General features: G+C 41.1%; 1 protein-coding gene and 1 non-coding gene across 8 annotated transcripts in view; both read left to right on the plus strand.

Moving 5' to 3' along the window:
* The window catches only part of sh3bp2 (SH3-domain binding protein 2), a 31748-nt gene extending 4794 nt beyond the window's left edge, over positions 1 to 26954 (plus strand). The window contains exons 1-13 of one of the 7 annotated variants that reach the window (XM_077019621.1): positions 13096 to 13222; positions 18555 to 18694; positions 18941 to 19043; positions 19805 to 19922; positions 20328 to 20395; positions 21035 to 21120; positions 21234 to 21287; positions 21403 to 21991; positions 22222 to 22333; positions 22633 to 22688; positions 23345 to 23420; positions 24700 to 24759; positions 25213 to 26953. In XM_077019621.1, coding sequence (XP_076875736.1) covers positions 18559 to 18694; positions 18941 to 19043; positions 19805 to 19922; positions 20328 to 20395; positions 21035 to 21120; positions 21234 to 21287; positions 21403 to 21991; positions 22222 to 22333; positions 22633 to 22688; positions 23345 to 23420; positions 24700 to 24759; positions 25213 to 25353 — 1599 coding nt within the window. In that variant the 5' untranslated portion in view covers positions 13096 to 13222; positions 18555 to 18558 and the 3' untranslated portion in view covers positions 25354 to 26953. Of the gene's footprint in view, positions 1 to 13095; positions 13223 to 14391; positions 14638 to 16761; positions 18092 to 18554; positions 18695 to 18940; positions 19044 to 19804; positions 19923 to 20327; positions 20396 to 21034; positions 21121 to 21233; positions 21288 to 21402; positions 21992 to 22221; positions 22334 to 22632; positions 22689 to 23344; positions 23421 to 24699; positions 24760 to 25212 lie in introns of those variants that run through there. The other 6 variants (XM_077019620.1, XM_077019619.1, XM_077019618.1 and 3 more) reach the window with 6 other exon arrangements.
* Positions 490 to 561, plus strand: trnah-gug (transfer RNA histidin (anticodon GUG)). The gene has a single exon. It is a non-coding gene; the product is annotated as a tRNA-His (tRNA).
* Positions 26955 to 27170: the final 216 nt, after the last annotated feature.

Here is a 27170-nt window from a genome sequence, read left to right on the forward strand (position 1 = left end):
AAACCACGTGCTGTGACAAAGCAGATTTACAGAAATGTTGAAACATTGAAGTTTGCAATACGTATGAATTATAGGGTAGTTGTGATGCAATAAAGACATTTATACAGTAGTTAGTATCGACCAAGTAATTTGATAGGATATGAGAGGTTTCATGAGCGCTGATATAGAGCGTAAACGCAGCGGTGCTTTGAACTGTGCATGTATCACTCCGCGTTACACGTGCGTTATGTTGACCGGTCCACTAAAGCCCATTAACGCCCTTTCCTCGTAGTCACACACAGCAAATGTCAACACACTCTACTCCACTGCAAAGGATATCGCTGTACATGATATAGTGCGTGCTGCGGTAACGTGACTAGACGGCACGGCACTAAAGAAATTAGTTTGCAAGAAAATATCTATATATTTATGTATTTCAAGGCAACATTTCAGGCACGGTGAGGAACTCTGTTGTTGACAGTGAGTATTGAGCTATCGCTCCGGTAGCTCGCCGTGATCGTATAGTGGTTAGTACTCTGCGTTGTGGCCGCAGCAACCCCGGTTCGAATCCGGGTCACGGCAAAGCGTGACCCAACCTGGGCGTTTATTTCTTCTGTATCGTTAGGCTTCTGGGAAGTCTTATCTTATCGAGGTCGTGCTCCTATAATTAATATCTGCGCCCTGATTACGCCATGTAGCATTTTAATAGTGTGGCTCCTCAAAAAGGTTAAAGCATACAACGGACAAACTCAATTTCGCTCCTGACGTTTACCAGCAGAGCGGGTGTGCCTCCTATCGTCCATGTCTGCATGTGTGTGGTAGGGTGGACCACGTTGAAGAACCTCTTTCTTGTCTGACGACTCATGTGCACCATGAGCTGAGAAAATGAGTGGGGAAAATGCCACGTGCCTTAAAAAATAAATAACTAAATAAAAGTCCACAGGTCCACAGCATGGCTTCATACAGCTGATGTCACCCTTTATAACACTGAAAATCATAAAGTCACACCATTAAATGCAAGTCAAATGGTCAATCTCTCATTTTGTTCAAAATATGTAGAACAACTCTGCACACATGACTTGTGCTTAATCAGACATGGTTATTAAAAAGATTCACATTAGACCATTAGATTCTGAGCCATTACACAGAATATTTGAGTGTATTAATAAATGGTAGGCAAGATCAGATGTGGTCTAGATCAAGCTACCATATACAAGGGAATTACTTGTATACAGATGGTTGTGGTATCACATTAATTGTTAACATTGGAATAACACTGTGGGGGCCAGCAATTATGGGGAAGGCTGGAATCTTGTATGAATGGATTTCACCCATAAATATTCTTACCATGGCATCTGCATCTGTGTAGCTGCCTGTTTAACTACACAATATGTCATAAAATGCAGAAATCATATGGCAATTGCAAAATATGATTATGTACGCTCTGGGTTATGCTGGACTTCAAAAGGCATCATAAATCATTGTGAAATCAATGAAAAGGCGTATCTAAAAATATCATAAAGCTGACAGAACAGCTCAACCCAACATGCCTGAACAGACAAAGAAAGCAATGCTACAAAACTCCTTGCTGTGCTGATGCTAAAGACTGTAGAATGAAGGTGTGTGTTGGGTTAGTCTTATAGTCTTATAGTCACAGCTTCATACACTGCAGTGCAGACCTGACACTATAAAAACCTGCCACAGTCCACAGGCCAGTGTATGTGCCCAGTAAAAGACCCAAGCGCCAGGTTTGAAAATCCATAAACGATTATGTGTGTAAACGCATTATTTTTAAATGGACTTCTCTGCTGGTTTAAGTATAACTGAAGTGATAAATCTAAATAAGTAAATGTGTTTGCTACAAACGTTGGTAAAGATTATGGCTCACACTAAAACATATGGGACAAAAGCAGACAGACAAAAAAAACCAATGAACCTCCCATACAGTCTCAGCAGTTCAACTGCAAACAGTTCTTGTAACGTGGCAGACATTCCAGTAACAATTCAAATGACCAATTATAAGTGAATCTTGAGCCAATTCAAAAATGCATCAATTTAAAGGACTGTAAAACTTAAAGTATAGCACAAAACCATGTTTGGTTAATAGTCCCAACATGTCTTAGCCTTAGCATTAAATGTTTATGATTTCTGCAAGATGGATTTTCACCATTATATTTCACGGTCCAAAGAGGAAGAGCAGGATCAGTGTACTGGGTCACGCAGCACTGGGTCTGTCATTGTGAAAGGAAGCACTGGTGAACATATGGTTCATGTCCAATATAATACTGCATGTAATTTAATGAGTTCTTGTTCTTTGAGAGAAACAAATGAAAGCATTTCCTGATTGGGGTTTAAAATGTCTTGCAGGGAACTGAAACATAACAAGCATAGATGGGCTGAGTGCTAAAAGCAGTGTCAGTAGAACTGTAGAACTGTAAAACCATGTGCTGAACTACCGACTAAAGGCACATCACATTTCAGAAAATGTGCATAATACTGATTTTTTTGCTCCAGACACACAGTTCTGACACATAGGCGTCTTAGTTCATTGTTTACTCTTGTCTTGGGTTGTATGTGTGTGTGTGTGTATGTGTGTGTGCGTGTGTGTTCATATGCGTCTGCATGTTCGTGCATGTGCATGTGCACACACCCTGCTATGATGCAGAAACGTGTATTTTTGGTGTCCGCCCCCACTTTCCTCCATGACTGGACCACCATACTTCCTGTCTCTTAGACCTGTCCTCATTTACGTCTGAGTCACTGCCCTGAAGTGACGCCATACCCCTAATTGAGTCTTCAAGGGGTTAGGTGCAAGAAAAGGTGTTTATCCTGTAGATAGTGGCTTTTTGGAGATCTTAGAGATCTTATTATCACTGGAAAGAGAAGAAATCAAGCATGATATCATTGAGAGTTCATAGGAAATGTACCAGGCCAAGCATAACAGTTATGTTGAGTATTAAAATTTAAGTCATAAGAATTCTGTAGCCACTACAAACACCACAAAGTTAAACTTTAACCATTGGTATAATATCTAATATTTTGCTCAAACGGTCAGATCTTTATGTAGCTTTCAACTACTGCAGACAGACACTGGTTGGAGCAGACAGTCATTTTTAAGAATAAAACAACAGTCTGGAAGTATTTGGCTTATAGTCACGGCTTCATTTCATGGCCAATATACTACAGTACAGAACTGACACTCTAAAAACTGGCCACAGTGCACAGTCCAGTGTATATGGATTCTTTACTGTATTGAGACTGATCAAGGCTGATTCTGTTTATTACCTTCACATTCCCTGAGCCCAGTCCGTGACACCAGAAACCAAGTACCAAGTCAGGCCAGCATTGCAATTGAAAACAATCCCATTAGTTCGACCACAAAATGGACTTTCTCTGGACTTGTAAAAATTATTCAGAGGTGGCACTGATTAGCAACATCTAACTACAGAATAGTTTTCACCATTTTAAGAAAATCTAAATCTTTGACAAGGTCAGGGTCCATGATTAACCAGTCCTCTTACACACGTGTCCTCTCAGGACAAACCCTGAAATTACATTTTCAACCTATAAAAAAAAGGCTATTGATAATGGGTCAAATATATAAGTCAAGGTCAGTGTTCCAAAATGTTATATATAACGTAAAGTACCAGCATAGCACTTCATTTAAACTCCTGTCAATGGAGTGGTAGATCTAACACAAATGAGCTGGTGCTGAATTATATTAGAAGAAAAATCAGATCCCACTAAATCTAAAAAAACATGTTTCACTATGATGGCTTTTCCGCCTTTTTGCATTTTTTGGACTGTGTTGTTACAAGTCTTGTATGCCCTTTAAATTTGATTGATGTAGTGTGGATATTCATGCAAGTTTCTATGTGCAAATATATATATATATATATATATATATATATATATATATATATATATATATATATATATATATATATAAAGATTCATTACAATAGATCTGCTCTGCTAGTATGAAAAGTTGAGGATACTTCAGTGAAGAAATGGAGCTTTTCTGTCTTTAAAGCTAAAGGGTGTGATATATATATAAAGATTCATTACAATAGATCTGCTCTGCTAGTATGAAAAGTTGAGGATACTTCAGTGAAGAAATGGAGCTTTTCTGTCTTTAAAGCTAAAGGGTGTGATATGGAAGGGGTTGCACAATATTATTTTAACAAGTTTTCTGTTAAAAATGTCATAAATTTTTTTTTAATAGACTGTAAATTGAGGCTCAGAGTTTAAGGGTAGTACTAAAATAATTCTGGTTTGGACTTGTTGACAAAAACATTTTCACTCTGTTTTGTTCAGTTCTTGTGGAGTTTCAGCTTTCTATGGACCAGCTCCATCGAGGACACTTTACTTCCTCTGGTTCACTTGGGGTGCCAAAAACACTCCATGTTGACCAAACATGGTTTGTAGGAAATCTCATGACCCAACACATATGAAAATCTACAAATGAATGTCACAAATGTTTAAGGGTTTAGAGATCATAGCTTTTTAATGTCAATCTCCAACACAATCTCTGTTGGGTGTTATGAGTCCAAGTGTCAGTATAATATCTTTGTAGAAACTCAAGCCAAACTAAGTTCTTGCCAGATGTCTGAGAGAAATCCTTAATGCATTTAAGTGAATAAATCTTAAAGTGTCTTTTTTGTAGATGTGCTCTGCAGCTGTGTTATGTTGCTGCAGGCATAGATGGTTGATCCAGGAATTCGATCATATATGTTTCAGCACAGCCATTATGGTCTCTCATAAAACTCTGCCAAATGCAACACAGCGTGTGTGAGCTCATGGTAAGTGCAGTAAATGTAGGCCTACATGCTGTCTGTGTTTTTCTGACTTGCCCCGAATTCAGACTTCATCATAACACTGACATTACCAACAAATTAAAATAATTTTTCAGACTTCCTGTAAGAGCTTATGGAAAGGGTGTAACATTAGCTAGACAGCCAAATCTGTACTTCAGGAAAGATTAATTATGCCAAACCCGCCTATATAAAAAGCTACAGTAAAAGCATTAATATTTCAATTAATATTTTTACCTATAGTCCATGCAGTACTGATATTCCAATAATGGAAAACCCAGTAAGAAAGCTACACAATGGTGGCTACAATTATGATGTTTCCAAAAAATCCACCACCTTTAACCTGTGGTTCTCCAGTAGGGACATTCCCATAGCCATGTCAGTGTTAGAGCTGTTCAAGTTCTGGGAAAAGATTACGCAGACTGCTGTTAGTAGGAAAGCTATTTACAGACCGGGTGTTCATACAGCTTCTATTTGTGAAACGTGTGTGTTTTCAGTGAGATAAAAATCTGTCCTTTTACATCCAATAAAAGATTTCACTCTCGTTTCAAGTGCACAACCATTCAAGTTACAGATGGAATTGTATATATTACTCTATTGTAAATGAATGGACACAAATGTTTTAGTGGATGTGATTCATATCAGGCTGGCAATAAAAGTCATTAAACCATTAAAACCAACTATAAACTTTAGTTTTTACAAGATGAAAATGATTATTATTGAAAATTCAGCGTAATGAATTTACCACCAAGAAACGGACTTGGAATAGTAGTCATAATATAGTTGGATATCTGCAGCCAATGGAAGAGTTGACAATAGGAAATATTCAGTGGTGTGCTTCAGAAAAAAAATATGAAATTAAGTCATAGTCTCTTGAGGAAAACTCACATAAAGTATAAATAGTAAATTTTATACATTGTTTCTTGAGTGTTTTTTAAGAGGTGACCTCCTGAGTCAAGTAGTTCAGAGGCAGGAGATAATCAGTGTGTTAAACTGTTTGTTTAAGGTCCCAAAAACAGATGGCCTGTCAGTGCTTTATATTGTAATACTTCTCAGTCATGTTCTTTTGTTCCTATGGAACAAAGGATATAACCAAGCAAGTATTCATGAGAGATGATTGGGTTTGCATATTCATGGAAAGGCTGCTTAATCAAACTTGAATGATCTAAGTTGATTCCATGAAAAGGAAATGCAATATTGCATAGATGAGAAAATATCAAACATAACATTCTTTTTTTTCGTGTGTCCTGGAAATCCTTTGTGATCATGTGGGATTTTTGCAGTTCAAACACCTTCATATTTCAACATCACTTTTTGAAGAGTGCTGTCAGGCCCTGAGAAGTTTCCTCTAAGGTGACCCTGTGCAGTCGCTGATCTCCTGTTTAAACTTTAATCAGTGCTGGCTAAGAGAACCGTATCATCATTTTAGCCGAACAGCCCCTCACACCTTACACTATAGTCACGCAGAATACAAACTATCCCAATAACCTGAAGCGAGGAGTCCGGGCTCCATGCGGAGAGGGCAAAGGGCAGAGTCTGTGCAGATTCAGCATGCGCTGTGAATCGATGCCCCTTTCGTGCGTGTGGTACTGGGCGGTACCATGCATTAGGATCACCACTGCACTGTCTATTCTTTCCACGACACTCATTAACACACATTCTAAATGGGAAAACAGATATGTGTGGTTTGCGGCTGCCAGAAGTGACATGAAAACGTGCCACGACTCAAAATCACAGAATTCCCATTTAACGCTGTTTAAACTGTGGACGGCTCCTTAAATATTCCAGGGACATGTTTAAGATACTTGTAAACAGAGGATGTGCACAGGATGTTCTTGTAAAATGTATTTTCAAGCAATGTTTTTTTCTGGAGCCGCAACCTCATAGACTGTCAAAACAAAGGAGTGAATTTATATAAGTGCAGTTATGACAGCTGTGTGGACATTTTGCCCTTTTTACTTTGTTTTTAAGGAATTCCAGAAGATTTAAGTCCACACAAATGCACTCACCAAGAGAAAATGAGAGTTTATGTCCAGCTGTACACCAGTGTAAATTTATTTCTAACATACATAAAATTACATTTGTGCAGTAGGCCTACTGTTAGACAGAGTTTAGTTGCAGGTGTAAGAAACCACCCTGGGCATGCCTGATTAAATGGCAAATATAACTAAGGTATCATTACATAAGTCAAGGGCTGAACTCTTGCTTCTCGTGGTGATGGATAGTTTTGTGAGTGTGTGACTGTGTGTGTACCGAACACAGTGGCTCTGCTGTGCGGCCACAGAGAGAGACCTCGCTGTGAAAGCCATGCGTGGGAGAAGGGTGCTCATCAAGGGAAGGCTTTCGCGGTCTACAGTAAAAGGCAAGACTTGTGGCTTATATCCCACACACACACACACACACATTAGCCTCGTGGGCTGTTGTGACCTCCTCACTAGGGCAGGTTTATTTTTAGTCTCTTGCGTATGTGCGTGTGTGTGTGTGTGTGTGTGTGTGTGTGTGTGTGTGAGAGAGAGAGAGAGAGAGAGAGAGAGAGACAGAGAGAAACAGAGAGAGAGGGATGTTAAGTGTTCTCAATGTGTTGGAAAAACAGCCTCTTTTCATCTCAGTCACTCTCTTTACTATATCACAGGTGAGATGGGACACATCTCATATCTTTAAACTCTTATGAATATACAATACATACATATACAGCAGGGGCAAAATATTAAATCTATTGATTTGTCTCTTTATTTGTGTCAACCTTTTCAGACCTGCAATTCTCAACATATTAAGTCTCAAGATATTCAGATGTTTCATGTTAAAAGTAAGATGCAAACTGAGAAAATATCACTGATAAAATACCCTGTCATGATCGAAAATCACATACAATTCATTGTCTACTTTAGGTTTTGTATGCAGTTAGTGGAGAAACATAATATATCCTGTTCTGAATATGTTAATGTTTATGAACTACTATGAACCTTTCATTTTTATATATTATTGAAACCCATTGTTTTGTAATTCTGTGGCCATATGAATTTCATATTGTGACTAAGGTAGGGTAACTGTGGTCATTGTTGTGACCTCCAGTCTGCAGAAATGCCCTCTGTCTGCCTATTTTCCTGTTACACTTCCAAACCATCTTCAGAGGGTGGGCGAACACTCTCTTGCGCCCCCAAACAGAGCCAGAGAATGAAACTGCAACAGGATGTTCTTGGGAGTCAGATCTGGTGCTGGTTTTTTGCAGCCAACTTTGGCTTTGTGACTGGGCCTTTAATTACAGAGGAGCGTAAAAGGCAGAGCGATCAGCAGAAACCCAGCCATACACACTGGGAGGAAGCAGACATACATGGTCATCGTGTGGGCGATGCCAGTGTTAATGTGACAGGAAGACCCAGGAAGTGTGACCCAGTAGCACACTGTTTTTATTTTTTAAACATATTTTTTTAAGCATTAGAGCTCGATTTTATTGTTATTTCTTATTATAATATGACATATTGTTCTCATCTATATCTGATACACATGTTTACTAGATTAAACCATAAATTATGCTAGTTGAACAGATAAACACTAAAAATATCACAGTATTAGCATTAAACAATTTATTATTATAAATTGGTAACACATTATAATAACTTATGCTGGGCTATGCATAGATTGTGCTCATCCCAACATACTTTATAATTATGATTTGCAGAAATATACATTTATTAAGTTTTTCATGCTATAAACCCTCACTCCTTCATACCTTCATACCTTTTTCTCACACTGAGTATAGGTAACAAAAACCCATTCTTAGACATTTTCATATATGCCATTGTATCCTCCTAACCTCCGAACTTCTGAACCTCCTAACCTCCTAACCTGATTACCTATTGATCCTTTGAAGTAAATGTTTGCTAAGTTTGAAATGAAAGTAGGAGAGGTAAGGGATTTTATGCAGTCCCTACTGAAGGTTCCAACATATTCTTTGCAACCCATTTCTAAGTTTGGATGCTGTTGATCTTTAAATATGGTTCATGAGGTCTTTTCTGGTTCAGGTTTACTAGTTCTTAAACACCAAGCCAATGTTTTGAAAACCAGGCACAAACACAATGTTTACATAAGTCATATGACAGGACTTTTTTCCCCCCAAGCAATCTCTCTAATTATATAATCATGTTTTTATCCAAATACTTTCTGAAGTTGAATCTTCAATTATCTAAACCACATTAAATAGTTATTATTAAACCAGAGTGTTTACAGCAGGGTTCTCTGTGGCCTTGGGTTTTCAATTTTGTAACTTTCTTTTTCTAACACTTTTTCTAACATTCAGAGTTCTGTTGCACTACACTTTTCCACAGCTTTCCCCTACTTCAAACTTTTCAAGGACTTTTTTAAATTATTGTTTATTAATGTACTGTGCTGGCAGGCACAGCACTCAGCAGGCCGTGATCGATTGTTATTTTGTGAAGGTTTTCCGTATATATTAAGATTTCTTGAGTTTGCCATCCCTCTACGTAGATTGTCCATTTACTCAACCCTCAAATGTTTGTTTTCTGCACCGCCTCTTTCTAGTAAAATAGAAAATATAAGCTATTAGGGTTTAAATATAGGAATCTCCAACCCTCTTTTGGCTTTTTTAATAGGACTGTATCTTTTAATTGATGCTATATGTGTTTTAAGTACTAACTATTTTAAGAGGCAGCCATGGAAGGGGATTCTGACATGGTTCTTTTCCATTTTCCGACAGTAGTGACGCCAGTAAAACGTCTGTTCCAGGGACTTTACAAGTGGCCGTGTGGGAGCGGCGGGGCTGCAGGATCAGTGTGGCACTCATTTGCATCACTTCTGGTGGAGAGTATGGGGGCCTTGTTCTTCAATGCGGCTCTTCCCCGCTCTTCAACACGGCTCTTCCCCGCTCTTCAACGCGGCTCTTCAACGCGGCTCTTCCCCGCTCTTCAACGCGGCTCTTCAACGCGGCTCTTCAACGCGGCTCTTCAACGCGGCTCTTCAACGCGGCTCTTCAACGTGGCTCTTCAACGCGGCTCTTCCCCGCTCTTCAACGTGGCTCTTCCATGCTCTTCAATGCGGCTCTTCTCCGCGGCTCCTCCCCGCAGCTTTTCAACATGTCTCTTCCTCGTGGCTCTTCAACGCAGCTCTTCTCTGGTCTTCAACATGTCTCTTCCTCGCGGCTCTTCAACGCAGCTCTTCTCTGGTCTTCAACATGTCTCTTCCTCGCGGCTCTTCAACGCAGCTCTTCCCTGCTCTTCAACGTGGCTCTTGTCCACAGCGCTTCAATGTGGCTCTTCTCCGCAGCTCCTCCTCACAGCTCTTCAACGTGGCTCTTCCTTGCGGCTCATCCTCACTCTTCAACGCAGCTCTTCCCCGCTCTTCCAACGTTTCTCACCTTGTGTGTTGTGAATTGGCCATATAAGCAAAATCATCTGTTCTTTATTCGCTGTTAGAAAGCTAATGTGCACCTTTTTTGACATCGATCAACAGAGACACAGCGTCTAGTCCATTCACAACAACCAGTGAGCAAGGGCCACTTCACTTTATATCACATGCACTTCAGGCCAAAACTAGTACTTTCAGTGTATGTGTTCTGCACCCAGTGAATCATTTCCTGTGTAGTTTTGAGCTGTAATTGAGCTGTGAACTATTTATATTGCAAAATCTGTAGGTGCTGCACAGCAAACATGGTGACAACAATACTGGTCTGAGCCTCAGACTCTGAGGTCAATGTTCCCTACTAAATCTCACTTACAGTATGGTAGAAGGAACTGGTCTAGGACCTGTGTGTATGTTTGCCTTAGACACACACAAACGTACATACTTTACTGATATTGTATAGTACAACAAACGCCAGTGTGCAGTTCCCCGTGATGTTGAAGAAGGTTGTACGGAGTGGAATAGAGAAACCGAGGAATGAGGTGTTGTCTGGTATCAGCTCACTTCACTGCTTTTGCCAAGATGAAGTGGCACACTTTTCATGAATCACCTAATCAACCGTGCAATGCACATCTACACCAGCAGATGACAGTAGTGAACTGTCTGATATTACTACGTAATGCTATTTTTACACCATCATCGCGTGCAGAAATTGGACATCTCAGCAGTTCGCATAGTTGAACTATAACAGTTTGTTTGAAAGGGGAAGCAGCGCTGTTTCAAAACCGCGTGAAAGAATTGTGTGGGCTCTCACAGAGGGTCACAAATATCTATAATTATCTGTGACATTTTCATGTTTACTCGTATTTACTTTTTTCATAAAAGCCGGGGCGATTGAACTATTTGAAAACATCTAAAAATGAGGCTCAATGATAATTTTATATTTAGGCCTACAGGTAATATGCAATTTTGATCTCATCATTTAAGATCCGTATCAAGATCAAGGCTTGATTATTCACAAATAACGTAATAAACAATTATAGTTACAAATGACTTTGCCTTGTGCATATTTTTCTTCCATTTGCTTTCAAAATGTATTCTCACCTCAGACAATACATAAACGTTTGGAAAAAACGTCTCAAGTGGAACGTTTTAATCATGCCTCAAATAATCTACATTCAACAACCTGTCCAATAAATAAACTTATTTTAAAAATCATCTCTGTGAAGATCTGCATTTTGTCCATCCGTCTGGCGCCTCTGAGATGGTGATCCTTACCCAACACTCCACGCTGGCCTTTCTAAGGAAAAACATCGAGCCCCGGCGAAACCCTTGTGCAATAGTGCGAATGAAAACAACATCGAGATCTTTAGAGCGAGACGATGGTTCATTTCCGTCAGGCCCAAGTAGGAGTCAATAATAGAGCCGATGCCCAGATGCGTGGGAGCGCGTCCTGCGTCAGTAATAACCGCATCGAAATGCGTTGGTGGGTTCGTTCAGGTCAGCAAGGTATTGCTTCCTCTTTACGGGTATTCATCTAGCTACTGAATGCTGTCATTTATTCTGACTATGCCCCCCCCCCCCCCCCCCCGATTTACGATTATTCATTGATCCCTTGTAATGACACACTTAAAACGAATTAATCGACTCAGGTTATAAAAGCTGAGCTAAAATCACAGAAAGAGACGGTGTTATTAAGCAACTTCGGCATATGTAACTGCAGACCAGGGGAGAAGAAAAGTGAATTTAGAAACACCTCTCAGGTGTACAGATAAAGTCGTCATGCAGCGTTTTAGCAGCGACTAATGTCTGGGCACTGCACAGCACTATGGTGAGAAACACTGTGTGGGGCTGTAACGTGGTAAATCATGTGTGTTTATTTAAAGATATTCCCTGATAAGTCTCATGAAGCACAACCACACCTCTACCAAGCCTGCCGAGCCTTGACTATTACAGTGATCCTGTGATCAGCATCAGATCAATGACGTGCCTGAGTGCAGTGAATGTTGTATATAGGCTACAATAACTCCATACTTTGTTTCTCTCAAACATTGCTTTGTTGTGCGATCTGCTAAATACTTATTTGTTCCTGTAAAAGAAATGCTGTATTGTTGTGGAGGGAAATAACATCTTAATCAAACTACTGTGTTCTAGAAATACAGTTTACACTGGAAACTCATTCATGACTGGAAACTCGATCACGTTTAATGACGTTTCTCATTTCTACGCTCTCGGAAAGCGGAAACCTGCTGTTGTCCCGCTGTGCGAGCTGCCTTCAGTAGACACTTCCAGGCTAAATAGAAAACAATTCTGAGATGGAAAAAGAGAGGGTTGTGTACTGCTTTGTAAAGTTTCCTATGTCTCAGTTTCGATTCCTTTCTCTCTTTCGGTGTTGTTTTTCTAGCACTGTCCAGCACAGCCGAGTTATTTCCGAAGTGGGTGGCAAACGGGGACGGTACCGTCCAACACATGTGCAGCCCTGTGGCAGGAGGCTCGTCTCAACTTGGTTTACACGCAGCGCTCTGGAAGTCACATAACCACTTTCTTCCTTGAGCTTCCTCAGATGAGCTGAGCACACGCATAAACGAGAGTGTACTGAGAAACAGAGGGATCCTTCCAGTAGGTGTCGGGACTGACTGATTCAACTCTTCCCTGCCTTTTCTCTGACCTTCTTGGGTAGCTCTGGCTCCACTGTTTGTTGAATTTCTTATAGTTGACGACAGTGTTATCACAGAAGAGTTATCATAGGTTTCATGTTTACATTAATGTTTACATTATTTTTGCTGTTTACAAAAATAAAGACCTACATATAATAAAAAAAGGTCTCAATTTCAGTACTGTGCTGTCGTGCAGTTAACTGACCACTCTGCCACATTCAGGTTTTATAATCCATTGAGGTTGAAGGGAGATGACCTTTGACCATTTTGTACAATAACAAGTGCAGTGCTGTAAATGGGTGGATCTCATGCACTGCACACTCACACATATTCAAGTGAACCCGAGAGGAAGTGCACTTGATTATTGCCAACTGTTCACTTTACGGCTGCATGTTCCAACTCAGACTGTCTCAATGGGTAAGCTCCCGTTTTAATTCCTTTTAAGTCCAAATGCATCTTTGAAAGCTCCTTTGTACACCTGTATGCTGCTTTTTATTGGACAGCAGGTTTTGGTTGTATTTCTGTGGCATTAAAGGGTTTATGTGTTTTTTCTTTGAACTCATGCCAAGTATAATGCCAGAAAGAGACACCATGCAAGGTTTGTATTTGCATCTGGGAGACTGTACAACATGGGTTGCAATTCCCTTTTCTGCATTTTTCTTCCATCATTTTTCTTCCATCAGGAGATGTGAAAGTTACCTGAGCAGGTTCAGATTTCTCACGACTGGCACTCATTTAACTCAGATCGTATGCTGATTTGTCAACAGTACATTTCCACATCCAAAATCAGTTTCAGGTGTGCATTACCTGCACGGCAATTTACCTGTGCGTCTGTTCACTATTGATCTGTTTAAGCTGAGTTCACAGTGTCATTGGGTGCTTTTCTGCTTGGACTTTCACGCTACAGTTTATTCAGTGTACATTTGGCTGCACCTGGCTTCCTCTTGATGGAATGGGAAGTGAGAAAAGCTATTCAGGGTGCTTTTGTTTACCTGTGGGAGAATACCTTTATGGGCTGGAAACGGTACAGGAAACAGGCTATATTTGGGCACCAGTGACCCGGTGGCCACAGAACATGAATGAGGTGGTACATTGAGTCAAACTATTAATGGAAGCAAAAGCTGGATTTTCGAAGTTGCAATGAAAAGGCCGTTTTATGAATTAAAAAAATGTGAAATGCATCTACAAAAAGAAACATAAGCATAAAGATAGCGTGTGTATACATGTTTACACATTGGTGGAAATAAGATATGTGTGAAACTTGGGGCAGGGAGGTGTGTGTGTTTGGGAGGGAGGGGGGTCACTTCTGATTTCTTATTACAAGCATCGAGAGCTTTGCTCTAACTTTGGCCTGAAGAAGCTATAGGGACTTTATCTTAACAAATGAGCATATCTGGACATCTACTATGTGCCGGTGGGCCTGTGGTAGAAACCAAAGGCCTGGAAAGTCCCTCTCATTTCTCTGTGCCCTGTAAGTCCTAACAGTGCAACTGAACCAATCAGTTTGGCCGATCTGGCAGCCAACAGGAAGTCAAACTCTGACGGAGAGGGTGCGTGTTCACGTTGTGGGCCTGGAGAGGAAGTGACTCGTTGGATGTGTGAGAGCCTCACATCCCTGACTGCATGTCTCAGGGTCCTACGCTATTTATCACTTCCTGACGCCCAGTGTTTGCTGTGCCAGTCCGATTGTGGTTTGTGCGTTCAGCTTCACACAGATAACATGGTGAAGGAGGCCTGTCCAAGCCTATGGCTCTGCTGATGAAGAAAAAGAAATCGTTCATTCATCCGCAAGAAATTCATAGCAAAATGTGCCTGAGAAATCAGCATATTATGTAAGTGCATTTTCCTTTTCACCATTGGCTTGCCTTTCAATGACACCTCCTATAACCTTCATAAATGATTGCGCAGTAATGTAAATGGACAGACACATTAATTAAATGTATTGGCAAGCATTGCTACAGTCTTAGATTCGATGATGAGCACCTCGACAGAGCACAGAAGTGAAACTAAATATTCGCAAGATGTGGAGTGTTGCTTGCTATGAAACCGAATGTGCAATCTGTTTCTACAAAAATATACATTCGTGCAGTGTAACATGCACAGACGTGGTGACCAGTTCGCTTGGGTTGTTGTTTGTAGTACTTAATCTCTGAAGTGATGTCTGTGTGTCTCAAATATCCCATACTGGTTTAACTCAGACTAGGTTATGTGGTCGTACCAAGACAGTATGTGATAATACATGACCATGATGTACACAGACCAGTGGGCAAGTGTCCTACAGCATGACAAACAGAAACCCACAGGATCTGATCTCTCTTAACGCATATTTTAATTCAAAAGTTTTGTTGTTGTGCAGATATGTGTTTCATTAAGAGTACATTCCTTGTATCTTCTGCACTTCTTTGAAATTACAAGGAGAAAGGAAATTATATAAATTACATGCCCATATTTGGAAACAGGAAACAATGCAGGGGAAAGCCAAGCAAACCTCTGAAGGGTAATGACAGCATGTCTTTTGTTTAATACTTTCTTTGCTTTGCATTTTTTGAAGTCTTGAAGTTGAAGATGCCTTAAGTTGGTACAATTAGCCAAAATAACTGAATTATATGAAATGTTAGTGTTCAATGACTGAGGGAAGGGACACCTAGATCCACAGTGTGAAAACAATGAACTTAACAGTAAATTAATAGACTGAATGTATTCACATGTGTTTGTGTACATTTCTGAAGCAATTCATGACATGGAGGTGTCGTTTGCTAGGTGAAGCTAGCACAGTGTCAAACAGTGTTGGGAGAAATTGAGCTGTGACCCATGAAGTGATAGGTTAACGCTCATCTGAATCACAGTGACATCATCTGGCTGTGGTCATACTACATTAGGAGTTCATTCATGATTCATGAAGTGAGAATTCTTATTTCCCTACAGGTATCGAGTCTTATTAGAATTGGTATTAAAGCTGGCCTACAGTCTTAGAATTTTAGGAATTTTAGAATTTTGGACCATGCTAAATAAAAAAATGTAAACTTGTGAATCCGAATTAGGTGCTATGACTTATCAGAAAGTCTGTCTATAAGTAATGAAGTGATGTCATTTTGTTGTATTATATGTTAAGGAGACTTAGTTGACATACATAGTTGTAACTATGTATGTGCTTATGTGGTAAACTCTGGTGATAACACTATAAGTGACAAAATAACTGTGACCATTAAAAGGAGCTGCATGGGATCCTGCACAGATCTGTCTGTTGGATGTATGAAGTACTGGTTCTGCAGAGATCAGTCTGTTGGATGTATGAAGTCCTGGTCCTGCACAGATCAGACTGTTGGACGTATGAAGTCCTGGTCCTGCACAGATCTGTCTGTTGGACGTATGAAGTCCTGGTCCTGCACAGATCTGTCTGTTGGATGCATGAAGTCCTGGTCCTGCACAGATCTGTCTGTTGGACGTATGAAGTCCTGGTCCTGCACAGATCTGTCTGTTGGATGTATGAAGTCCTGGTCCTGCACAGATCTGTCTGTTGGACGTATGAAGTCCTGGTCCTGCACAGATCTGTCTGTTGGACGTATGAAGTCCTGGTCCTGCACAGATCTGTCTGTTGGACGTATGAAGTCCTGGTCCTGCACAGATCGGTCTGTTGGGCGTATGAAGTTCTGCTCCTGCTCCCCCTCCTGTTTGTATCTCATAGAGTGATTCTGGCCTCTGTTGCCCAAACCTGTAGGCCATCATCAAGACGGTGGCTCAGGAAGCAGGCATGCTCGTCAACGCCTTTAAGATGACACTTTTGGGAGCCCCTCTCCCCCAATGAACATCTCTGCAGCTGCACACAGTGAGGTCCAAGGCACAAATCATTGCTGTCTATTGAGTGACTTTGTTAAAATGCAACTTCCTCATGAAAAAATTAATAATAAATTTAATCTGCAAATGCACCAAATGGGGAACTACAGTTGTTAACTAAGACTGGAGATGCTCTATGGATCTATGTTCACTTAGAATTACTTAGAGCTTACTTAGAATTCAAGCATATGTGTAGCATTCTAGGATTCTCTAGACGTATGCCACAGGACGAGCAGGTGAAACCCTGAGCAAGAACAGGCTGGTTTAACATATAGGTGCAAGTTGCTTTAAATGCTTTGCTGACATTTACTAGTTTATCTAGCTGAATGTTTGTCAGCAGTCATAAGTCATGAATTCCCAGCCACCCATTGACACTTGCAGCCCCGTGTGCTTGGTTGGGTGTTTTGTCTCACTTCATCACACCTACATAATGTGCCTGGAGGAGATGGAGGCAGCATCGGACACAAATCACCAGATCGAGATGGAGATCATGTTTTTTCCACAATTGTTACTGCTACTTTGGTGGAGCCCAGCACAGCTTCAAAAGACGGCAGAGAGATAAAGGCATGTTGTTTTATCCTTTCGAATGCTTTGATCTCAAGGTCATCAACAGGGTAAAAGAAGATTTGTTGCTATCCCACAACCACACCACCCCATTACAATTTAAGTGGCTAAAGATAGCATCAGTGTATGCTGCAAAAACTCAAACTTTGTAGAGTTTGCAGAAATTCTTTAGTCACATAATCCACAATTCAGTCTGCATCCTGATTCCAGAAAGCACTTTGCCCAATTCATCAAATTGCCCCTTACCCTTAATGTTGTGAATCTGTCACGCTACATTTCCATGTTCCATTCTTTTGGACCTCCAAGATCAATCGTTCTCAGGATAATCTTTTTGGCTCCACCCCTCAACAAGCTTCCGGAGCAATTTGGGAGAAATCAGATTCTGAGATTAGACTCTCTTTCTCCCCCCCCTCGGCCTGTGCCTACTTCATATGCAGGCACCAGGCATCACACGGAGGGTTTGGAACGGCAAGCCCAGCTGGAAAGCCACGTCCCTGCAGGGCGAGGAGGAAGGCGGGAGGGGACCACACATTCCAACGGAAACGGGCTGCTTCCTGCCTGGTCTGCCTTGGCTTCGTCTGGTCCGGGGTCAAAGGCTCGGGCTGGTCTGACCACCTTTAGGCAGGGAGTTCCTCTGTGGGGCTCTGGCATGCACCTCCGCTGGGCTGTATGGATCTTCTCCTGGCACTAGCCACTGTCGCCAGCATGTTGAGCAAGTGCGCGGCAGTTCAGAGCATTAGAAGGCACATGAGCAGGAGGTAAGAGCTCGGGCAGTGGACAAACTGGAGAGAGAGAGAGAGAGAGAGAGAGAGAGAGTGACAGAAAAAGACTGAAGAAGTTGTGAGAGGGGACTGGGTAGGTGTAATTCATGGTGGACACTTGACCGAGGTATGATTGTATCTGTTTTCTTGTTAATTTCAGTTTTAAGAATAAAACTGACCGGTGTGTTGTTGAAGTATCTTCTCCTGTTGGACATTCTGCTGGGCATAAGATGTGTTGTGTTTCGTTTTAGCCTTTATAGTAGTGTTACACACTCCTGATGCATAAAGGCCCTAGAAGGGCATTTTGCAGCTTGCTTTTCCTTTTCCTGTTGTCCTGTTTCCTGTCTTTTAATGTGCTCTTCAATAACCGATCCATATGTTCTCTTATGTTCTCTAAGCACTTCAGTTGTTTTTCTGAGGCGTGACATGGTTCAACTTTTCATTTCACAGCAGCTCTTGTCAGCTTTTGATCATTTCATTTTCTTTACAGATTAACCCACTGGGACGGCAGGGGGAATAGGATCTAGGATTAAGAAATGCATTTGTCTGCCAGGCATTTGTTGAACAGAAGCCTTTCTTTTTCACTACAGAAATATGGCTGCTGCACAGATCTCCTGGCCCATCCCCATGAGGGCTATTGGGGCTCAGAATCTTCTGACCATGCCTGGAGGAGTGACCATCTCTGGGTATCTGCACAAAAAAGGGGGCAGCCAGTTCAGCTTAATGAAATGTGAGTATGTTTTCATCACCGAATGACGGTTGTCGCCATTTGGAAAAATAGTAAAAAATGTTCAAAATTGGCAGTTTAAGCTTCCTTCTTTGTTATCTCTCATGTCAACTGTTGGCGCTGTCAACGATGATGTCAACTAGCATGTTTTGCAAACTTCTGGAGTCCTCTTAGACAATCAAATGATAATAGACCTTCTGATTCGAAAATGTTGGAACAATTTTCACGGGAGGTCTGTCTTTCCCACAGGGCCTCTCCGCTTCATCATTATCCATAAAGGTTGTGTCTACTATTTCAAGACCAGCACCTCGGCCACACCTCAAGGAGCGTTCTCCCTCAACGGCTACAACAGGCAGGTTCATGTACACGGCTACATTTAGTTTATGAGGAGGTCATGAGGAAATAAAAGTGTGTACTTTTCTAAAAAACATAAGTTATGCAGTGAAAGTTAGAAGTTGATTGGTCATGCTTGTCAATATCAAGGCCCGGTGTGAGGACTCTGAATAGTGTCTGTGCTTTAGTGACTTGCATGTGTGTGTTTGTTACCCACATCCTGTCCTATTGAGCACAGGTACTGCAGCCATTTTCATGGCCTTGTCATTGTCACCACAAAAAAAAAACAATCTAAAAACCGGAAAAATCCCCTCCAAAAAAAACATACTCTGAACACCTTGCTGCAGACGTTTGATTCTGACTTGTTTGGGCCAGGCTGCACGAGGGGGTGTACACAGCAGACAGCGGTCCTCTCTGGCCCCCTGCTCTGTGAACACCATGTGTTGTAGGTGGTGTGTGGGAGTGTGTAATTATTCTGTGCAGTTACCATGGCCTGCTGTGGCTTTAGTAAAAATAGCCGCACTATGCAGCTGCAGGCAGGTCTGGCCTTCCTACAGCCACTTTCATATGTACAGCACGAGCACAGAAAACCACAGCAGTTCCACAGCCTTACAAGAGCTTGGCTGTAACACTGAGGATATAGCAGATATGTTATGAAATTTCAAGAGTGGGCGTTTGTACTTTGAAGGCCAAAATAAATGCTAGACTGAAAGGAGTGAATGAAGTTTCTTATGAAGCAGCTATGATCAGCTTCTCATGGAGGTTGTGACCGGTTGTCAGGGTGATGCGGGCAGCTGAGGAGACGACGTCCAGCAACGTCTTTCCATTTAAAGTCGTGCACGTCAGTAAGAGACACCGCACCTGGTACTTCTCAGCGGCCAGTGAGGACGAGAGACGGGTGAGACTCCTGCACACGTCAGATCTTATGAGGGATGTCTAGACCTGGGGGGAAAATGTGCTGGTTGCCTGTATGGCACACTGGATTCAGGATGTTACATACATAAACATTAGTAATACCACCAGCAGATGGACAAAGTTGGATATGACCACCCACTGGCAGGGGGAGACAATAATCATATTACATACATAAATAAATACTTGCATGGATGACTAAGAACTCTCTCTCTCTCACTCTCTCTCTCTCTCTCTCTCTCTCTCACACACACACACACACACACACACACACACACACTCATACATTTATTGTGCATGTATTTATTATTCTGTTTTCCAAAATGTATTTATGCATTTGTGTAGCAGTAGCAAGCCCTCTAAAAAAAAGTGTGGTGCCCATTTCCCACAGAAATGGATGCGTCTTTTGAGGAAAGAGATAAATCACTATAATGATGAGAAAGATCAGCTTGTCCTAAGGTAAGGAGCGATTACCCTGTTTCCTGCTTAGGATATTTGTCATCATTTGTCCTAAAGACCTGCCTACCTAGCTGGTTACGTTACCATCATCTTGGCTTGGTGCTATACGTTACTGAATTTCAGTTGAAAAGCTACTTATGGGTTTTATAAACTCTGTTAGTTTTGCTGACTTTTAAAGTCTCTAGGGAAGTTCTGACCCAAACTGGCCTACATAATTGTGTTCTTAAAAATCCCCACTGACATCATAGCGCTTTTCAAAGCCTCTGTCATCGATTACATTTAGTAATACTTTAGTAAATTGTAAATATTGATTCCAGCCTACACTGTTATAGTGCTGCTTTGGATTTGTGCCTCTACGTCAGACAAGAGCTTGTGCTGGCATCTGTAATGATTCCTGACTGGGATTGATCAGTTCTGTCTCGTCATATGCAAAACTAAACTGGCCTGTAGCTCTTGGAGACCCATTGCGGAAGTAACGCTGTATTACCTTTTTTCCCCATTAGTGTTTCTCAAACCATCAGCTCTCACCACTTCCTCTTTCTTATAAACAGATGCTATAACAGTTTTAGTCCAGGCTCCATGAATGTGCTAGTGAATGGTGGATGTAGTGATCAATAGGTGCTTGTTTGATTATTCTAGTGAGTCTGACTCTGACGCTGAGAGTTTCTATGGTCAAATAGAGAGTCCTCTGATCATCATGGATGCACCAGACCACCCTGACGCAGGTAGGCCTCTCGGCGGCCATGTCTGATTGGATATGGAACTGGGTGTTACTCTTAGTTTGCAGCTGACTGCAGTTAAAGTTGAAATCTTATCAGCTCATTCTTTCCCCATTTAGAGTATACATTACAAGACAGTGATGAGGAGGACTATCTCATGCCTGATGGAGCAGGTAACTGCTGTCATCACTCTATATGTAGACGCCTTATATGTACTTCTCCATCTTATGTGCAGTCATATTCGCATTCACCACCTAAAGATTGATTGATTGTCTGTGGCTCTTCCAGGTCATCCCACAGTACCACCTCCAAACTACCCTCCTCCCCCTGTCCCCAGCCAGGACAAAGACCATTCTGTGTCCATCCATTCTAGAGGGCCACCACCTCCTGTGCCACCTCCTCCTTTCCAAAGCCATAGGAAATTCTCTCCCGCTCCTTCATGCCCACCTATTCACTTAGAAATCCCAGTCAAAGGTCCTCCCCCACCGCTGCCCATCTCTTCGCACACGCAGAAGCACCTCTTCAGCAGGAGCACTGGGGGACTGGCCTGTCCCCTGCCACCAGCGCCCTCGCCTGCTTGCTTGAAGATCCCCCCCGTGCCCATGTCTACGCTCCCCGGGTATGACCGCAAGCCCAGTGCCCCCGTGATCGTGAACAGCCCCTCCACTTTGCCCATCTGTCACGACCTGGAGAAGAAGATGGCGCTAAAAAACGGGGACAGGTCGAGTTTGTTCAACGCTCACAACCACATTCCAGGAGCTAAACCAGCAGAGGAGAGGAAGCCCAACCTGCCCTCGGCTGGGAGGCACAAGCCGCCTTTGGTGCCCAAGCCCCCGTTGCCCGGAGCCAAGCCAAAACCCAGTCTGCCGCATCTCCAGTAGGTGTCCCCCTTTCACAGCTGTCTACATGTCCATTTGATCAGTGAGGAAAGACCTTGAATCCTCAGTATCCTCAGTGATGCTGTTCTGAAACTTTATGAACACTTCATCAGGCTTTTATTCCTTCAAACTGAGACAATGACGAGATGTTTGGTGAACAATGAATTACTTGAGCTAGATTTAAAAGTGCACATCACAGTGTACATTTTCACTTTCTTTTTTTCCTCAGAAGATCATCGCCGGATGGCCAAAGTTTCCGATCCTCTTTGGAGGAGAACCCTTTAAAACCGAAGTTTAAATCAAATACCAACGGCGACAGCTCCGACGATGACTATGAAAATGTGAGCGGACATTATACATGCGACTCCATTACTCACAGGGTCACACACTGCAATAGTGTCTCACCTCACTGCCGCAGTCAAGCTGAGGTCAAGCAAAACGAGTTCAGCTTTGCACAGATTTTTTATATCCTGCTCAATTTTTCCTGCAGTCACTGCATTTGTTTTATTGCCTGGTGGGAACATTGCTGAGCTCAAATGATGATGACAGGAATCCTTGGTATAAACGATGACATAATAGACCTAAAGAAGTAATGAAGAAGTATGACTAACTTCACCATGTTCCCCTTTTTCTTTTTTAGGTTCAGCTGCCTGACTCAGTGTTCGTGGACACAACAGAGACCTCCACTGTTGAAAAGTACGTTGGGGGTTTTTATGACTTTTTAAGATTTCCGGCTACTTATTCTTAACATGCTGTAGATATTGGTGTCAAATGCTATGGTTATGATGCAATAAATAAACTGATGTCTCTTATACTCTGTTAACTAGAGACACAAGAACTTGTGTACATCTATACTGCATTTACATTTGTGCAATATTTATGGAGCATTTTTTTCAAAATAAGAAGCAATTAAAAATATAACATAATATGGCATTAAATACATAATAATGGGGTGAAATGAATATACATAATTGAATACAGTATTAAATTGCCCTGTTTATTACTTAGAATAATTTAATTATGTATATATTTAAATATTTCATTGATTGCTCCAGGAACATGAAATATGGAAAAGTTATAAACGTTTCATATTTCAATGTTTCATTATGAAATAATGTTTCAATTATTTAAAATGACTTAATAATCGTATATTTATTTATTTACACATTTTGGCATACATTCAGTTTTGATCCTAAAAACCCCTCCATAATTTTGAAGCTTCAGGGACGTGAGACAAAGTTACTAAATACTCCCCACTAGTGGACGGGAGTGGCAATGTTTGTTTTCCGTTTAACCCTTTATCTCTTTCATCATTTAGTCATTTAACTCCATGTTTAATTTGATCTCTTTAGATTATTTAAAGACACAGTAAGCTCACCTCCAGATGGACTCTACTGTATCAGAAACTCAGGAACAAAGACAACAAAGGTCAGTATGGGCCAGAATGGAGTCCCTGCTGGACATTATGCAGTTGTGAAATTTGGACAGTGCAAGAGTTTATGGAGTTTATAGAGTTTATAGAGTATTTTGATTGGATTGTGTATAGTGTGTAGAATGTGTGGAGTATGTGGAGTGTGTGGAATTTATGGAGTATGTGAAGTGTATGGACTGTGTGAAGTGTGTGGAGTTTATAGAGTGTGGGTTTTATGGAGTGTGTGGAGTGTGGAGTTTATGGAATATGTGGAGTGTGTGAAGTATGTAGAGTGTGTGGAGTGTGTGAAATATATAGAATGTGTGGAGTGTGTGGAGTATGTGGAGTGAATGGACTGTGTGGAGTGTGTGAAGTATGTAGAATGTGTGGAGTATGTGGAGTGAATGGACTGTGTGGAGTATGTGGAGGGTGTGAAGTATGTAGAGTATGTGGAGTGAATGGACTGTGTGGAGTGTGTGGAGTATGTAGAGTGTGTGGAGTGTGTGAAGTATGTAGAGTATGTGGAGTGTGTGAAGTATGTAGAGTGTGTGGAGTGAATGGACTGTGTGGAGTGTGTGAAGTATGTAGAGTGTGTGGAGTATGTGGAGTAAATGGACTGTGTGGAGTATGTAGAGTGTGTGGAGTATGTAGAGAGTGTGTGGAGTATGTGGAGTTAATGGACTGTGTGGAGTGTGTGGAGTATGTGGAGTGAATGGACTGTGGAGTATGTAGAGTGTGTGGAGTTAATGGACTGTGTGGAGTGTGTGGAGTATGTAAAGTGTGTGAAGTATGTAGAGTGTGTGGAGTGTGTGAAGTATGTAGAGTGTGTGAAGTATGTAGAGTGTGTGGAGTGAATGGACTGTGTGGAGTGTGTGAAGTATGTAGAGAGTGTGTGGAGTATGTGGAGTAAATGGACTGTGTGGAGTGTGTGGAGTATGTGGAGTGAATGAACTGTGGAGTATGTAGAGTGTGTGGAGTTAATGGACTGTGTGGAGTATGTGGAGTATGTAGAGTGTGTGGAGTGTATGAAGTATGTAGAGAGTGTGTGGAGTATGTGGAGTTAATGGACTGTGTGGAGTGTGTGGAGTATGTGGAGTGAATGGACTGTGGAGTATGTAGAGTGTGTGGAGTTAATGGACTGTGTGGAGTGTGTGGAGTATGTAGAGTGTGTGGAGTGTGTGGAGTTAATGGACTGTGTGGAGTATGTGGAGTGTGTGGAGTATGTGGAGTGTGTGGAGTGTGTGCAGAGCTGAATCTTTTTAAACAAACTATTATTTTGTTCTTCATTGTTTGTAGGTGCTTGTTGTATGGGATGTAAGTCTGAATAAAGCCAGAAACTATCGACTCTTTGAAGAGGTAAAGGTCTCGTGATTGTTTTCATGACTGTGTGAAATTAAGACCTGTGCACAAATGTTGCTCCATAGGGTCATATCCAGCAGTACCCAGGGCAGATCCTTTTAAATTTGAAATCCTCTTGTTTAATATTCTTTGGACCAAAGTGAAAATGAAGTCATGATTAAACTTGTAGTATTTGAATACTTGAAGTATTTACTGCTTAAACCATTTAAGTATTTACTGTTTAAAACTTAGGTTTGGGCATGCAATAACATTAAAAATAATTTGTAGATCAAGCATGATGCAAAAATATCTGGTCTAAAATGTTTGTCTTGTTAATTTCAAACCATCTTAAACCTTTAGGCAAGATTGGCAAGATCCCTACTGCTCATTAAACGTGTTTATGCCCAGAAAAGAACATCATTATCCTCACTCATGGTCTCTCTCTCTCTCTCTCTGCCCCTCCATCTGTAGAACTCAAACTTCTTCCTGGATTCCGATATTGCACCCTTCTCGTCTTTAGCGACCCTCGTGGAGTACTATTACAGCCACCCTCTACCCAATCACGGCTCCCTGTGCCTGCAGCAACCTTACACACACACACCGCCCAGGTGACATCAGCCCTCACATCTGCACAGGGGCAGCCCACTGAATTATGGCTTCAGGTTTGTGCCTCCGGGACTGCAGATCAAATACAACTGCTCCCCCTGGTGGCTGTAGGACCTCACTACAGAAGATCAGGTCAATCTGCCATATGGACTAGGCTTTCCGGCGAGTAATATGGACAGACAGACACGGAGGCACGTGAACTACAACAGGAACAGACAAAAGGACAGTGGTCCATGTAAGAACAGAGGAGTTATCAACATGAGAAGCAATTTAAACTGGACTTGGACAATCAAGCAAGTCGAATTTGCTTGCCTCAGCAACATGAGCCAGGTTGCTGGTTGTTTTGTGGCTATTTTTACTTTTTGCACATGTGCATGAACACAGCCCATATGTGAGCCTAATGTCTGCTGAAACACGCAGTTTTACAGATGACCAGAATTGACACCCAATATATCGTAAAATTAAGAGCCTTTTCAACATCATTGTGATGGATAGCAAACAGAAAGGTGCAGAGGACTCAATCCACTAGCAAGAACTTGTTTATATAATTGATCTTTTATCATTTATAATATCATTTATAATTTTTGCAAAGCTATTATTTATTATTCAGGAATCTATAATTTATAAAAATGTTACCTACTTCTTTTTTATTGGTTGAGGCTACATGTTTAATTTAAATGATAACAAATGCGCGTCTTGTTAATTACTGTGGTCTTTTGATGACCATCACCTGATACTGACCCTAGAGTGTATGGTCCTCTTTGAATTATCATCGCTAGTGTTAGTTAAGTAGTTTTGGCAAAGTACTTTTGTTATATAAAAAAAGCTGCCTGTAACAATGTCAGAGAATCTTAATGACACAATTTGAGTCAAATTGTTTTCCCCCGGTGCTGGAAATGTATACAACAGTTCTGAGTAGTGCACTCAGAGACTTGTGGGTCTTCTGAATGTATGCTGTGGGGTGCAATATACAGGGAACACACGGTTTCAGGGTAAACATATCAGCATCTCTTGTATGATGCTTTGTAGAAGTCTGGATCTCTGGACATTTGACCGTTGTGATGTACACTTAAGTTGCTATTTTTTATATAGATTTTCTTAATATGTATATTAAAAGTCAGTCTCTATTGAATTTTACATTTATTGTTTTGAGGTTCTCTATTGCGAAATATAACTATTTCATGCAAATATATGTTGTTAGAGATTTCTACAACCTTGTTTAGTGTTACACAGTACATCATATGTAACAAAGTAACTTTTATACAGTTTTACATTTTGTAATTGCACTTTGTACCTAGTTGAAGCATTTTGAAATACATATGTAAATAAAATGTCATCCTACTAAATGGCATTTTTCTTTCTGATAATGCCCGAGCTTTAGAAAAGAAGACTCTTTAAGAAGAGTTTCGCTGCATGGCCTATAGCTTCTAAATACAGATTTAAATAATCTGTTTATTTTGGAGGAGACATTTGCTAAATACTTCATCAGCATGTTTTCTTTGAGCACCATTTTGTCACGATTTGAAGTTCAGTGTCTGCACATTTTATAGTGGCAGCTTGCTAAATGCAGAGAGTAAAACAAATACTGTCAAACAGAGGAATATGTTGAAGTGGCCCCATGACATTTCAGTGATCGAAATAAAAGTCCTGGATATGGTTTTAATGAACATCAGTGTCTGTGAAGAAAAGTACACATTACACACTACGACACTACCTCCAATTTCATGTTGTAAATGTGAATCTTCAGCACTAAGTTATAAAATCGTTTCCAAAATGGGTTTGATCCTAATTGCAATAGCTTAAAATTATTGCTGCTTGGAAAA

Source organism: Brachyhypopomus gauderio, chromosome 10 (assembly GCF_052324685.1).
Source record: "Brachyhypopomus gauderio isolate BG-103 chromosome 10, BGAUD_0.2, whole genome shotgun sequence".
NCBI lineage: Eukaryota > Metazoa > Chordata > Actinopteri > Gymnotiformes > Hypopomidae > Brachyhypopomus > Brachyhypopomus gauderio.